Source organism: Bemisia tabaci, chromosome 3, assembly GCF_918797505.1.
Source record: "Bemisia tabaci chromosome 3, PGI_BMITA_v3".
Taxonomy (NCBI): Eukaryota; Metazoa; Arthropoda; class Insecta; order Hemiptera; family Aleyrodidae; genus Bemisia; species Bemisia tabaci.
This window is the reverse complement of record NC_092795.1, coordinates 25,482,742-25,497,275: the sequence shown is the minus strand read 5'-3', so window position 1 is coordinate 25,497,275 and position 14,534 is coordinate 25,482,742. Positions and strand designations below refer to the sequence as shown.

Genomic DNA, 14,534 nt, shown 5'->3' with positions numbered 1-14,534 from the left:
TTTTCTATTTTTCTCTTGTCCTTTTTTTTTTTCATTTTCTTTCCTGTAAGGACGAGAGTAAACTAAATTCAAAAGTTTCCTGGTTATTCAAGACACATCATGCCTATTGAACAAGCAGGAGCAATGTTATTTTCGGGGGAAAATTGAATGGCCATTTTTGAAGAAAAGGAAAAGTCCTTTTTTTTCATTAATGTCTTTTAACGGAGTTGATCTCTCCAGATCTAGGTAGGGGCATGTACCATCAAAGTATCTATTAATAGCTTCTCAATGGGAGTTAAGAACGCCTATGAATATCGTATTTTCATGAAGAAACATCAACATTTGATTGCCTTCATGAGTCTTAAGGATAATTTCTCAACTTTTAAGGTAAGCACTTTAAAACCTAATGTATGATGATTAGATGAGAAAATTATCAGAAGCAAAAAAATATAAATTTATAAAGTCCCTACAAAATGTAGTCAATGTGAAGGAAAAGCACATCTAAACTTTCTTTTCAATTTTTTTCTACAGCATAGAAATGACTTTTTCCAACAATTCTTTTGATTATTGTCATATGGTCAAAATTCATTTAAAGAAAACACCTCCTTGTTATGACAGTGCTTCTCGTCAAAATTAAATAATTTTCTATCTCTCCCGTAAAAAAGTAGTCTGTAACCATTTCCTCTCTTTCAAATGACCCTCAATAAAGGATTCAGGTGAGAAAACCCCATAAGTGACAAAATGTCAAGAGTGGCTGAAAAGCATTCTCAGAAACTCATATTAAATTTTTCAATTGCTGTAACATTAAAGCCTTCTTGGCTTCAGAAAAAATGTTTTTGCCACAGTCAAATCTTGTTCTCAGCCCCCATCATTGTGCCTCTTGAATGCATTTAGAAACTCGTTAAATGGTGCCTATTTTGGCTAAATAGAGGTTGACTTTTGTGTCAACAAATGATGAATGAACGAGCTCTATGGAAGAGTGGAGTCATGCATTTATTCATGTTTCTAACAAATAACACCAGAACTTTTCTCATTGTAAAAAATTGTAAGTAATGTTCATTTTCCATCAGAAAATTTCTGCTCATAGTTAAAACAGGGGCGCATAAAGTTCTAAGCCTTTCTCCCAATTTAGCTTGCCTTCCCCCATTTTTAACCCAAGTTCTTGTGTTCAGTTTCACGGAAAGTCTGACTTATAGCTTTCAAAAAATTGGACTTAAAAAAGAACGACTTACAAATGAAAATAACGAAAGAATCCAACAAGGTTCACACATTTTTTCCTGTGCTCATAAGAGTCCCCCTCTTTTATGCAATCCATCTGGTCTTGTGGCCTTGAAGTTTCTGTATCCCTGAGTTAAAGTTCAAAGTAAGATTTCAAGGCCTTTGATCTTCTTTCAGGAATTGTCAGAAGCAACAGCAAATGACAAAATTGGCTGGTCAGAAACAATGAGTATGGCCAGCAAAGACAACAGTCAAGATGAAATATCAGAAGACTCGCCCCCTCCGACTAAAACTCCCTCAACACCAGGCGGACGCACCACAACACAGAGGTATTTTTACTTTGAACCTTCTTTCAGCAGTCTAATTTCGGTTACCCAAAGAGTTCAAAGAATGACACAAGTTCAAAAACCATGAATCATTCATTACATGTATCACAATATCACGTTTTGACAGTTGCATCCTCTGAATCAATGGAAAAATAGCTTTAAATAATCAATAAATTACTCTGTCTCATATTGGCGGAGATGTCGTTGCTTAACGAGCATGGTTGAGGACATCATTCATGGCTTTAGTATTCATCTCTATTTATTTTACTTTGATCCCATCAATCAGTGACAAGTGAAATCTGCACCAGAACTTTCCGGGAATTTTGGGTGGACTGTAGTCATCTTATTAAACTTTTCTAGAAAAAATCTCTGAGAAGAAGAAAAAAAAGGACTCCATTAATTTCTTGTTCTCATCATCAGCAGGTTCACTTATGTGCATTTATCACAGAAAATCCATGGAAAAACGTCTCGTCAAAAGCAGTTTATAGCCATGATCAGGTTTTACTCTACATGTGTCTCTTTTTCAATCCAGTTAATTTCTTATCGTTTGAATTTTTTCCTAACAGTGAAAAGAGAGTTGGAAATACTCTGTACCAAGAACTTAGTTTTCAAGATGCAGAGATACTGAAAGAAGTTGATGATGGTGCTGACATACCTGGTACAGTTTAATTAGCCTACAATTCTTTTTTGTTTTTTTGTCTTTTTTTTTGTCGTTTAATATTTTGCTCTCTAGAAGTTTTTATAATTTCATTTATTTATTCTCAGGCTTTTTTTGCCATTGCAGCTTTCACAACATTAAAAATTTAGTATGTACTGTCTCATACTTTTTTGATTTTTTTCCTGTGATTTGTAATATCAGTAAAGTGCAGGGGTGTGCGATGAAATTTTGCTTCTCACGCGCATACTACCTGACTGCCCTTGGAATCACAGGTGCGACAAGAGCAGATACAGCAAACTGCAGCTTGCCTTACCTTTTGTCTTACCTGTGGATCCAAAGGGCATCCAGGTAATGTGCAAGTGAGAAACAAAATTTCAGTATATGCCACTGTAAATGAGGGAGGTAAAGCTTCTGAGAGAAGTATGGAAACAAATTGAGTCATACAAGAACGACTTAAATTCAGAGTAACAATTGAAAAGTTTTCAGTTGAGTGATTGTAGCCAATCTTTTTTAAGATGGTCTACCAAAAATGACCAATGTTGGTTTTTCTTACTTATCATAGTCCTCTAAGTCACTGCAATCTGCACCAGGTGCCTTTCCCTGTGCTACATTTTATTTTGAGTATTTCCTGGATTCTTTTAAATTTGAGTTTTGTTTATTAATTGCAATACGTATTGAGATGTGTCATCAAAGTCCCTGGTTAAGTTCAACTGAGAATATTTTTAACCATAGAGGATCCTGCTTTAAAACCAGAAAGCAATCTATTGCCATCTATTTGAACCCTCTCTCAATTTTGAGCTAAGCATTTGTAGTTTTATATTTTTCTCTGTTTGATTAATTTATGTTTTATGCTATTTTATTTATTTATCTAATTCAGTAATTCATTTACTTTTTTTTCTCCGGCATAATTTCTTTTAATATTTTTTAATTATTTTATTGCTTTTTTGTTGTTTTTTTTTCTTTCCTCAAAATTGCATGTTTCTCGTGTTTGTTGCATGTCAATTTAAGAAGAATTTGAAAGCGAGAGTGAAACTCAACCATCATCAGGTGAGAATCTTTTTGATAAGTTTTTAGATATTAGTTGAAATTCCTCCAACAAATAAATACAATTTCTCACAAAATTTTTTCCAGCAATTGGAATATCTTTTAAAAAATTATGAAGCAATTTTTTTTTTCTTTATTTTTTTCCAGAGTTCTCATTTGAAAAATCAAAGTAATATCGCTGCAAAATTTAGGGCAGAAATCTAGCCGTTTTGTTGCTTAACTCTTTTTAGACCCAACAGAATTACTAAGTATCTCTGTTGCATATTCAAGGGGCTAGTATGATGCATTATCATAATGCTTTTTTTATGCCCCAGCAATACCTAAATCTACATTTATATAGCATAAAATAAAAATTTACAGTGGTATCTCGTTAAAATGTTTCTTGTAATAATGTTTGCCTGGAAACAATCTTCTTTTTTCTAGTCATGGCCAGTCATTTCTTGTTGTAGTGTTTCTGGAAGTAACTATTTTTTTTTAAACAGCATTCTACTTATAATTCCACATAACATTTTACAGGGAACGCATAGGGTCTCTATCTTAACCCAAATTATTAGTGCATAGCTAACTTCAATTTTTGAAAATCTAGATATCTGTTAATCAAGGAAAGCTCTTAATAAAAATATCAAAGTCTTCAAAAATTGCTCTTGGCGTATTGTCAAGAACATTATATCGTCAAGATAACACTACATCATAAAATAATTGCATTGTGTCTTTCTTGTTTGTGCTTTTTCAATAACAATGTTTGTTTTTCTGTTTTATTTTTACTCCCGTTTGCTGCTCCTCTTACATTCATGTTACATAACAGTGAATGATGCTTTCTTCGGTAAGATCTATTCATATTATGAATGCCCTTTTCATTTAAAGAAGCTCAATTCTTGTTCTAAGTAAAGAGATTATACTCAACAAAAGTAATTCAATGCACAATTAGAAATGAAGGAAAATTCTGAATACTACAGTTTTAAAATTTAAGGCGTGCCTATGTACATATTAAAAAAAGAATTTGCACCTTTTAGTTAAGAAGGAAATTTTACACAAATTTTTAAATCAATTTTGATGGTAACTAAAAGTTGTGTGGATTCGCGAAGAGTCCATACTTTGTTTTTAAGATAAGTTTCATTCTCATATCATAAACCATTATTTCCAATAAATAAATCATTTAATTCTTTATTCAAACCGTATCCCCATCTCTATTGCTCTGTGTTCATGCATATCTTCGTCATGACCAAATTTTGTCCTACTCCTAACCAGACCCTCACAAAATATCAAGTGTTTGCTGATGGTTTACTCTCTCTTAGTGCCATAGAATGTTTTAGTGTTTTCGAACATCAAAATCACAACCAATATCAACACAAAAAATGATGAATATCTCAAACCCTCTCTTTTAAGGAGAAGTTTCATGAACTAAATTTGACCAAAAGCAGTACTAATCTCTAAGGTTCCAGTCACTTTTTAAAACTGACTCACAATATGTTTCCTAATTGTAATGTTTGTTCCCTCAGTTTGATATTAGACCATTAGTAATCTTTAGAGATATCTACTCCCTTGCTTGTAACACATTATCTTAATTTATGTCTCCAGTTGTGTAGTCAGTCAGCAGATAATTTTTAATGTCATGCACTGGTCTCCTAACCTTAAGTCTATAACTTGTGTGACAATTCAAAACTGTCCTTCAGTTTTTTCACGGCTATCAAACAATTGCTTCTTCAATGTTTTCACAGAGGTGATGTTGAGACACTGAAATGGTTTTATGCAGTGAATAACTTGTTTTGTACTTCCCATTAGTTTGCTTATAAAATCTGAATACATATACAGATATGCTGACAGATTAATGAATGTATGCAAAATAAATTGTGGTACAGTGGAAATCTGATATTACGACATTGCGTATAACGACTTATCGGTCATAACGACCAGCAATGTGGACAGGCCCGCGGCTGAGATCCCATTTATTCAATGTACTTGAGTATCGGTTGTAGTGACAATCGGATATAACAGCCAAATTTGGCAGGTCCCTATAAGGTCGTTGTATCTGATTTCCACTGTATCACTTTTGTCTAGAGGTTTTTACCTAGAATTTTTTTTAAATGAAGCGTTTTTACTTTCGCTGTTTCTAAAAAAAAAATAATGTTCATCCTATTATAATATTTGTGTTTTACAGGAATGGGAAAAGAAATAGAGAATTTGATAACAGAGAATAATGAACTCCTCGCAACGAAGTAAGTTTTGTCAAGCTCATGATAATTTTTTTATTTTGCTTTCTAAATGCTCCTGTTTCTATATTTCACTCCCAGGGATCTTCAAAGTACCAATGCCTGCATAAAAATTACTCATGAATAGAGAAAGGTAGCATTCTTTATCCTGATCTTTCTACACAAAAAGACCTTTATATAATCCTGATTGTGAATCGCATTCCTAAAGTACTTGAACTGTACATCTCCCAGTTAAAAATTCTAGCATCTCCAATCCTTGTCTTTTTTTACTTGTATTTTTGCCTTAAAGTCTGAGTTATTCGCGAAGAGTGAAGAAAGAGCTTTTATTTTTTTACTTTTATCTTATTTACTGAAATATTATCTCATTATCATTAGGTTAAGCAATGAGATGAAATATGGAGTTTTCAAAGTACCGCAAATCTGATAACAACCTAAGAACAATATCAATGAATTATTTGTCCCAATGAAAAATTTACCTCATAAAATGTATTTTATTCCTCAGTCTTCTAAATTGATACCGGTTCTCTGGTTTAGATTAGACATCCTGTAAAATAAATTTAAAAATTGCTTTTTTTCTCTGAGCTATCTGCTAGCGAATTCTCATTTCAAATTCTCTAATCACTATTACTTTCTCTTGTATTTTACAGAAACGCACTCAACATAGTCAAAGATGATCTCATTGCCAAAGTGGATGAGCTTACCAGGTAATTTTTAAAGCTGTTTTTTTATGACATTACTAACAAGGTGTTTGTCACTAAAATGTCCTATCAAGTCCATTTGTGCTTGGAGTCAAGCTTTTTGTAAAACATAAAAAATAAGAGAGGAACTTTTCGGAACATTAGCTACAGATAAAATACTACGCAAGAAGTGATTTGCTTAGAAGTTTCTTCCTCATTGAAGCTGCTGCTCAATGTCAAAAAGCTCATGCTATTGCTGATATTACCAGCATTTCCACAACAAAAAAAACTGTGCAGTTCTATCTAAACATTTAGGAAACTGATGTATTTTATTGGTGACACCGTAAAATCATGTACCTCTGAATGCGATTTTACAGATGACAATGATTGCCATTGATATGAATTCATTGACGTTTAATACAATCTAGACCGCGCATTAGGAAATTTCGGCTAGACGATAGGCAACCCGGATCGCAATACGTACCGAGACAATGGAAATGCCAGTCTTGCCAGTGCCGTTGCCTGGTATGCTTCGCATATTCAGCTGTATCAACAAAGCTGAAAGTGCGTCTTTACCCTGATTTACCCCCCTGGCTGTCTTACCTCCCTCGCCTAAAGTCAGGCCTAGTGTGCGGTCTAGATTGTGTTATAAATCAATGCATGAATTATATGCTCAATAAGTCGTGCATCAATCATCATTAGACGATAAACAGCATTGATCTGTGAACTCAACTCATACCTCAGCCAATTACTCTGTTTAGACTGGGAGTGCAGGGTCTCTAAATTGTTGTATTGTCTCTGTTTCTGAGCCTCATTTTTCACATACCAATTGCTATTTTGAAAAATAAAGAAAAAGAACTAAAGGAGAATATCAAAGAACACCTCATAAGAAAGAGGTCACAGAACTAAAATAGGAACAGCTGGACTGGTGTTTTCTGGGTTCTTTGACTCAAAACATTTTGGTAATAGATAAACCTTGAAGGTAGATAGGGTGAAACGCTTAGAAGCTACAATGTATCCCTGGTTTTATTGGGTTCCTATCACATTCTAAAGTTCGTTTGGTGAGGAAGTTGCGACAGAAGGTTTAAATTGAAATGATAGATATAATTATCAAAGCTTGAATCAGTTTTATCTACCATTGTGGCATCAGTTGCTGCTGAATATTGATAAATCAATTTAACCCAAGTTTTTAGTCGGGCCACGTCTTATATGTATTTTTTTTTTTTTTTTTGCATTAAAACCAGCAATTTTCAAACCCCAGAGTAATAGATTTTTTCTTTTTCTTTTAGTGAACAGGAAATTCTGCGTGAAACTGTCAAGTCCCTCACTACAGAGAAATCAAAACTGAAACGTAAAGTTAGTCAATTAGAAGATGAACTCAGGAAAGTTAAAGAAGAAGCAGAACGGCTAGCAAACGCTAATAAAGCAGAAGATGATGTAAGTAAAATATTTTTTTTAAATTTTTTTGGAACTTAAAACAGTAGTACCCCTTAATGTCCTAAATGATCAGTACCTGCATTTACGTCATAATCTCAAAGGGTCTGCAGAACTTTTCTCATTTAAAATAGCGATGCCATTTAAGCGTGGTCGGGATACGAAACCTATGTTAAAATTGCAACAGTTAATGAACAAATCCGAGTGAAAGGATACACAGCTGTCAATTCTTCATTCACACAAAATCTGTTGGTGCAATTTTTTCCTGTTTGAAATAGGATTAGATTTTTATCATCGTTGAAATTAATTTTCTTAGCTAATATTTGATTTTATGAAAAATGACAAAATGTAGGTGTCCCATTTTTTCCGACGTATTTTCTGAAATGAATTTAAAAAAATTGTGAAAGAGCCCCAAAGAAACAGAATGATTTTCCTCACAAATACTGTATTTATCACCCTTTTTTTTTCTAAAATACAATTCACAAAATGAGGGTGTGTACTATGCATGAGTATTGCCCTTTAACACAAACTCCAAGCAAAAATTTCACTGATTGGCATCTGCCAAGCGAATGAACCAAAGTGCGTAGTGCTGTCAGTGTTACTCTGCAGCAGACATCTAAGTCCTTTATATTCATTTTATTTTGATTGTACACTTGCTGTGTCACATTGGGACATCTGTTTTCTCTGATCTCATTTTTTTCTTCGGGCAATCTTTATTTGTTATCGTGTGTCTCAGAATGCCAAGGTCATCCACCGTGAGTTTGAACAAGGAGTCATTTAGGAGGCAGTAATATTGGACAAAAGGTAGGCTGCTGTAAAATTCAGCAGTCTTGGAAAATCTTGAAAATGTTTATTTTTTATTTATTTAAGGATCTCGAAAAGTATGGTTTGCTCTACTCATGCAAATGCACAATAGAAAGGTGAGTAAGGTACTTTTCCTGATGTTCTCTTCATTCGTTTGTCCCAGGAGGATGTACCAATGGCTCAACGGAAAAGATTCACTAGGGTTGAGATGGCGCGAGTACTTACAGAAAGAAATCAGTTTAAGGAGAAATATATGGAACTACAGGAGGCAATGAAATGGTCTGAGTTAGTGCGTGCAAGCAAAAATACCTCTGGTCAAATGGATAAGAAAAATAAACAGTCTATATGGAAATTGTAAGTATGATTATGATTTCTACTTCCATGAAATCCTAAGAAGTTGAGAGGCTGTGGGACTAACTATTTTGTTAATTTGCAAAAATTTGGGCATTTCAGTAATTTGGGTATAAATGATATTTTTTTGCAATCGGACTCCCCGAAATTATATTTGGGATATGAAAGTTTCTTGCTTTCATTGGTCAATGTATCATGACTGAGTATTGAGACAATCGGGCAACTTGATGTTGCACATTAACTCTAATAATAATAAGCTTAAAAACTTATTTCATCATACATTACAGCACTCTCTCTATAACGACACCCTTTCCCACAATTTCTCTGCAACAAAGGAATCATCTGGTACCTTGAATTTCTTCTGTTAGTTACAGTAAAAATCGTTTGGCTCATTGACAAATCGTCAAGAGAGAGAAAGCACTGAATATTAACTAAATGCTTTTGAATGTGGCTTTTCAGCTTTGGTGGACTGTTCAGCCCCACCTCGGAGGAACCTCCCAGCCTTAAATCTCCGCAAGCATCCCCAAGTATATCCTCCCCGCCAGCGCATCATTCAACCCCTCTCACCGTGGACTCATTTAGAAAAAAACAGATCCAAGATAGGAAGCGGGGACTGGATTTTCTGGAACTCAGTTCAACGTGAGTAAGATTTTATTTCTGTTCTCATTCTTGGATCAACTGTAGCTTTACTAACCATTCTCTGAAGAATCAGTGTATTTTTGTTTGCATGCTTTTAGTTGCTACCATCTGCGTTTTGAAAGCACTCATGGGTGTGTGTTTCAATGTACCTTTCTGATACTGTCGCTACAGCACTCTGACAGCGCAATAACGTTCCCTAGACAGAACAGGGAATGTCTGATGAAAATTTTCCAAATCAACAAATCAGTTCAATTTTTTATTTGGTTTAGCTCTAATGTAAAACAAAAACAAACCCGAGTTATTGGTCAACTTTCAAAGTTCAAAATTCTTACAACCAGAGGGATCTGTCCATAAACTATGTTTTGCTGTTTTCATATTTCTCAGTAACTACCTTTTTCCTCCCCCTCCCCCGTATAATCTGAATTTCCCTCTATAAGAACTAAAATATGGAAACTTTTTAAGTTTCCATCATGATACATCGGAAGTATTGCAATAATTGTCGGCCTACACATTAATGTTATTTCATTTTGGTTTTATTTGTCCGATCCAATTTCTGATGAAATCGTGCTTCTTATCTATTTTTTCATTGTAAAAGACAGTCTCTCACGCCCCGTGCCCCCCCCCCCCCCCCATATCCCAATAACACTCTCACAATGGAGGTCAAGATTTTCTTCCTTTGTCGTTGTCCCCCCCCCCCCCCCTCACCAAAGCATTACATAATGTGTGGACAGCTCCAAGCAAAAATGACACATATTTGGTATCCAAATCAAGTTTCTCTCTGAAATTATGGATTTCATCGGCTATCATGAGCCTCCGAGCTGTAACATTCAACATTTTTTAAGTCATTTTTCCAATTTTTATAAATGGTCTAATTCTTTTATTTTATTCAGTCCATACGAATTTAACTAAAAAAAAAAACTTGTTGTTGACCTTTGGTGATTGTGTTTAGATGCTTTTAATGTTCTTGCCGAAATTTTTCCTTAAATACCCTTCTTATAAAGTAAAAATATCCTGGTTGAAATAAATAGTTTATTATTGCTTTTGCTCTTTTACAATGCTGTTCCCATTTTTCTTATGAATTGAAGACTTTTTCGGCAAGGAGGCATGTTTACAGCACGGACCTTTTTCATGCCAATACAGATTAGACAGTATTCTTCAAATCGTTGCTCTGAAGATTTTAAAAATATGCAGACAAATAAGTGAAATACAGCCCATAATATGAAGCAGAGTCAATGATTTTGCAGCGTATTTATGAAGAAAAGTGGCAGGATGCAGTGTCAGTTTTTCTGTCAAGAAACATTTACCATTTTTACACAATACTTTTTTTCGCTCTATTCATTCAAGCGTGTAAAGTTGGTATGTGCATAGCCTAGAATATTGCAGATTGAAATTTTAAATGGTGTTTCCTCATAATCACTATTCTTGAATGGTTGACTCCAAAGCTTCATAATTTTGGTTTGTTTTGACATTTGTTGGGGTTTTCGTTTATCCTCAAACCCTAAGCTGTAATCAGTGATACAAGCGCCTCAATTTTGATTTTTAGGCATTTTTTGTCGTCGGATGTCTCAAAATTTTTCAATGGTGCGGCCACAAGAGACGCGTCAACGTGGGCAAGAGGTCATGCACTATAGCTTCAAATTGTAAGCAAGAGTTCAGGAGTTAACTTCAGACGAAACCAATGACATATTTGTGTTTTTTGTAAAATTTTAGTTGAGAATATATGGTTAAATTGAATATCGCCAACTCTTGTAGGAACTCGAAAAACAGTAAAATACTGAAGAAATGCTATGAGGAATACCAGATCTCAATGGCTCTACTGATGGCAATTTTTTCAATAAATTAAAGAATGAGACAGATTTTTTACATTATTACCGTTTTTCTTGTTGTCAATTTTAGAGAGAACAATGAAAATAACGAGAAACAGTTAGATTTCCGAATAAATAAATAAACTATGGGTAAAAGTATGCTCAACATGCTTTTGTAAGTGAGTTTCTCCTGCAATTTGGCACACTTATTCTCTAAAGTTTCATATACCAGAATAGCATTATGAGTGAGGATCAGGTCCACTATTCATGAAAGCAAATGCTTTCTTTAATGAAGAATGAATTTTTCTCAAAACTACGACGATTTTCATGAAACATCCTTCCGCAGAAAGAGTCTTCAATTTTTACTCCATTGAGAAGTTCTGAGTATCTCACTGTTTGCTCAAAGTTTTTAGATTTCATAACTTTTATGTCGCCTCTGTTGACTTTCATTGAGTTTTTGTCAGAATAAATCAATTCAGTGTAAATGCAATAATAATGTATTGTCTGATACAAATAAAAACAAGAAATTAAAAGCATTCTAACACTTTGTGGCCCCTCTTCAGCTGCAATTCCCCCATATTTCTATCACTAGCTTTTTTTATTTATACTGAAGTGTATTCATTTTCATTCCCTAAATACCTCATTGGTCTTTTGTTCCTTATTGAAATTTTACTTTCTGTTCAGACTATTTTCTTTTTGTTTTATTTCACATCAATTTGTCTATATTCTTATTCCTCTAATTAGTTAGACGAATTGACAGACTTTTTTGATATTCAGGGACGCTATTGAAATGACAGAAAACACAAGTGTTGATGAGGTTTAAATCAGGAAAAGATCTTTGCTGACATGGGATTACCTCTAGGGTGGTAAGCAAAATTACCTATGGTCTTTCGCGGCTAAACCCCGGGTCAGACCATTGCTTTTATTTTTACTCTTTTAACTCTCTCATATTTATTTGGATCCTAGATTGATTAACTCACCTTGAATCGAAACCAAGCACAGGTGTCTAAGAAGTATTACCTAATGCATCCAAATAACTTTTTTAATCAGTTTGAGTGGAACCAAAGGAAAGAAAAGAATGTTGTGCCTGCTCTCTTGAAAATTAAGTAATCGAAAAAGGAATACTCATATTTAACAGAATACTACCCCCATTATGTGTTTTTTCATGCCAATTACCTGTAGCTGATTATAGTCCTCGAGTAAAGTCTCCAAAATGTGTAGTTTCTGGAGGTGGTTAAGGGAGAGAAAGAGAGAGACTAGAAGTTTTGCTCAGTGTTTTAATTTATTAAAGTCATGGACGGACTGGGTCAGAAAAAGTAACCAGGAATATTTATCCTTCGACCGGCCCATATCAGTTGCTTTTTTGCCGTGGGAAGGAGACAAACTGGTTCAACATTGGCCTTAGTATCAAGTGGCCACCAGGATTTTTTCCGCTGATCCTACTTGCCTGTCCGTCTCTGATTCAAATCTTTGGTGTACCAACTTTCTGACGTGTGCTTTGCTGAATTCAAATGGTACATTAATTAGAATGAGAGTGTCCAAAAAGTGAAGAAATTCACACTGGCACAGTAGCAAGAGAGGCTCTTTGCAGCAATGATAACCAATATTAGTGTTTGTTTGTTTCAATATTGATATGTATTTGCAATGAGTGTCGATTTCTTTTTGTGGTAACGTCAGTTGCATTTATCCCACTATTAACTTTCATTGGCTAATTGTTATTAACATTCAGACAAAAAAGAGCAATCAGTCCAAAAACCGAATTACTGAATTGATGGTGGCTGTGGTGATGGTTTTCTTGAATGGTAAAAGATACGGAGAGCTCATAACAAAACTCATTTGAATTGCAATTCAAAGAATTGCGTCATCTTGTAAAATGCTTTGGTTTGCGGAATACTAAAGTAGCATGATGTGTATAAATGAGATTTTTCTTTCATTTTTACTTGTCCCTTGTTTATTTATCCTCACATTCAGAGAGCCGGAGTGTCCGTGGCATTTCTGAAACCACTGTGGTACAAGTAACGGAAGAGTTTGAACATTGCATAAGCATAAAAGTTGCTGGTACCATGTTGGTAAGTGGTAATGTTGAATGATGTTTGTGCAAACATTCAATGCCAGGCTGTTACTCTTAGAATGTGCACCATGGTTCCTGCAAAAGATTTCTATTTCGATCATCTTTCAAAATTGCTGCAGTGAAAGGTGTTCTGATAAATATTTTTTCAGCCATCTCATCATATTTTTGTGCATCACACCTTTTTTGACCGTGTTTCCACCATTATAATGATGTGTGCAAACTGTTCCTCCCAAAAATTTTGCAATTCTATGTAATATTCTAACTTGCGTTTCTTTTTACATGTTACAATGATTCAGATTGATGGTCCCAAAGGTTTTGGGATTTTCTCCTCAATGTCCACCGATTTGCAAAATTCTGGAAAATGAGAAAAATAATGGACAGTTGGGAGCCTTATTTGTGTGGTTTTTACTGTCATAAGGGTCAATTCTATGCTATCATTTTAAATTTGACTAGATGGGAAGAGTCGGTTTTTTTTTGTAGAAGACTAAACGTCTAAAAGCAGTCTTGAAACCCTGATCCAAACCCTTAACCTTGCCATCAATTTTAAGTTGAGGTCGTAAGAACTGTAATTTTATCTCACTAGCTGTAAAGTGCAACTCTTCACTTTCAAACTAATTTAACAAACTGAAGATTTAAAGATCTGAAGTACTGCTAATTTTGACACATTTGTTGGTAAAAGCACTGAATGACAATGTTAGATCTCAAATTACAACTATCCATAAAACACACTATTGCTAGCATCACACTCAACTAAACCTCTGATACATGATGTCTTACATCCATTTCGGATGCTCACTGTTCATGCCAGCCATCCGTCATTTTGGAAGTGGTTAACTTTCATCTCATTTTCTGACTCAGTGGAAAGAGGGCTGAACGAATACTATCCTCTGACAAAATACCCCACAGTGCATGCTTCTTTGTAGGTTTTTATCTTCCTAAAGATGCTTAGTTCCCTCACTCTCAAATTTTTGTTTTTGAAACAATCTGATGTCTTATGATTACTTTGGTTTGAAGCAACACACTCTTGGAGTTGCTCTAAGTATGAAAACCTAATCCATCAAAAATCATCAAACATGTCTCGTTTTGCTTTGTTTAGTGAAGGCGGATAAACTTGGCCGCCCAATTTATGGAACACTGCAGATTTGGCCTAATTAAGGCCAAATCCGCTGTGAAGCCTTACCTCTGCACACCCCCTTCATATTGGTCATCTGATCTCAGCATGACAGGAATTTAAGACCCAAGTAGATCTCAAAAGAGCATTGTTGAGAGTATTCATATGAAATTTACATGCAATCATTCAGAAAAATGTACTTTAGCA

The 14,534-nt window shown here is 34.6% G+C and overlaps 1 protein-coding gene across 7 annotated transcripts in view; it reads left to right on the top strand.

Annotated features, from left to right (window-relative positions):
- Window positions 1-14,534, top strand: part of LOC109031047 (C-Jun-amino-terminal kinase-interacting protein 3) — a 35,867-nt gene that overhangs the window by 4,339 nt on the left and 16,994 nt on the right. For 4 of the 7 annotated variants that reach the window (XM_019042330.2, XM_019042328.2, XM_072298065.1 and 1 more), the window contains exons 5-13: window positions 1,375-1,526; window positions 2,090-2,181; window positions 3,190-3,228; window positions 4,031-4,048; window positions 5,384-5,441; window positions 6,083-6,139; window positions 7,402-7,549; window positions 8,514-8,704; window positions 9,161-9,340. In XM_019042330.2, coding sequence (XP_018897875.2) covers window positions 1,375-1,526; window positions 2,090-2,181; window positions 3,190-3,228; window positions 4,031-4,048; window positions 5,384-5,441; window positions 6,083-6,139; window positions 7,402-7,549; window positions 8,514-8,704; window positions 9,161-9,340 — 935 coding nt within the window. The remainder of the gene's footprint in view (window positions 1-1,374; window positions 1,527-2,089; window positions 2,182-3,189; window positions 3,229-4,030; window positions 4,049-5,383; window positions 5,442-6,082; window positions 6,140-7,401; window positions 7,550-8,513; window positions 8,705-9,160; window positions 9,341-14,534) is intronic. The other 3 variants (XM_019042329.2, XM_019042331.2, XM_019042333.2) reach the window with 3 other exon arrangements.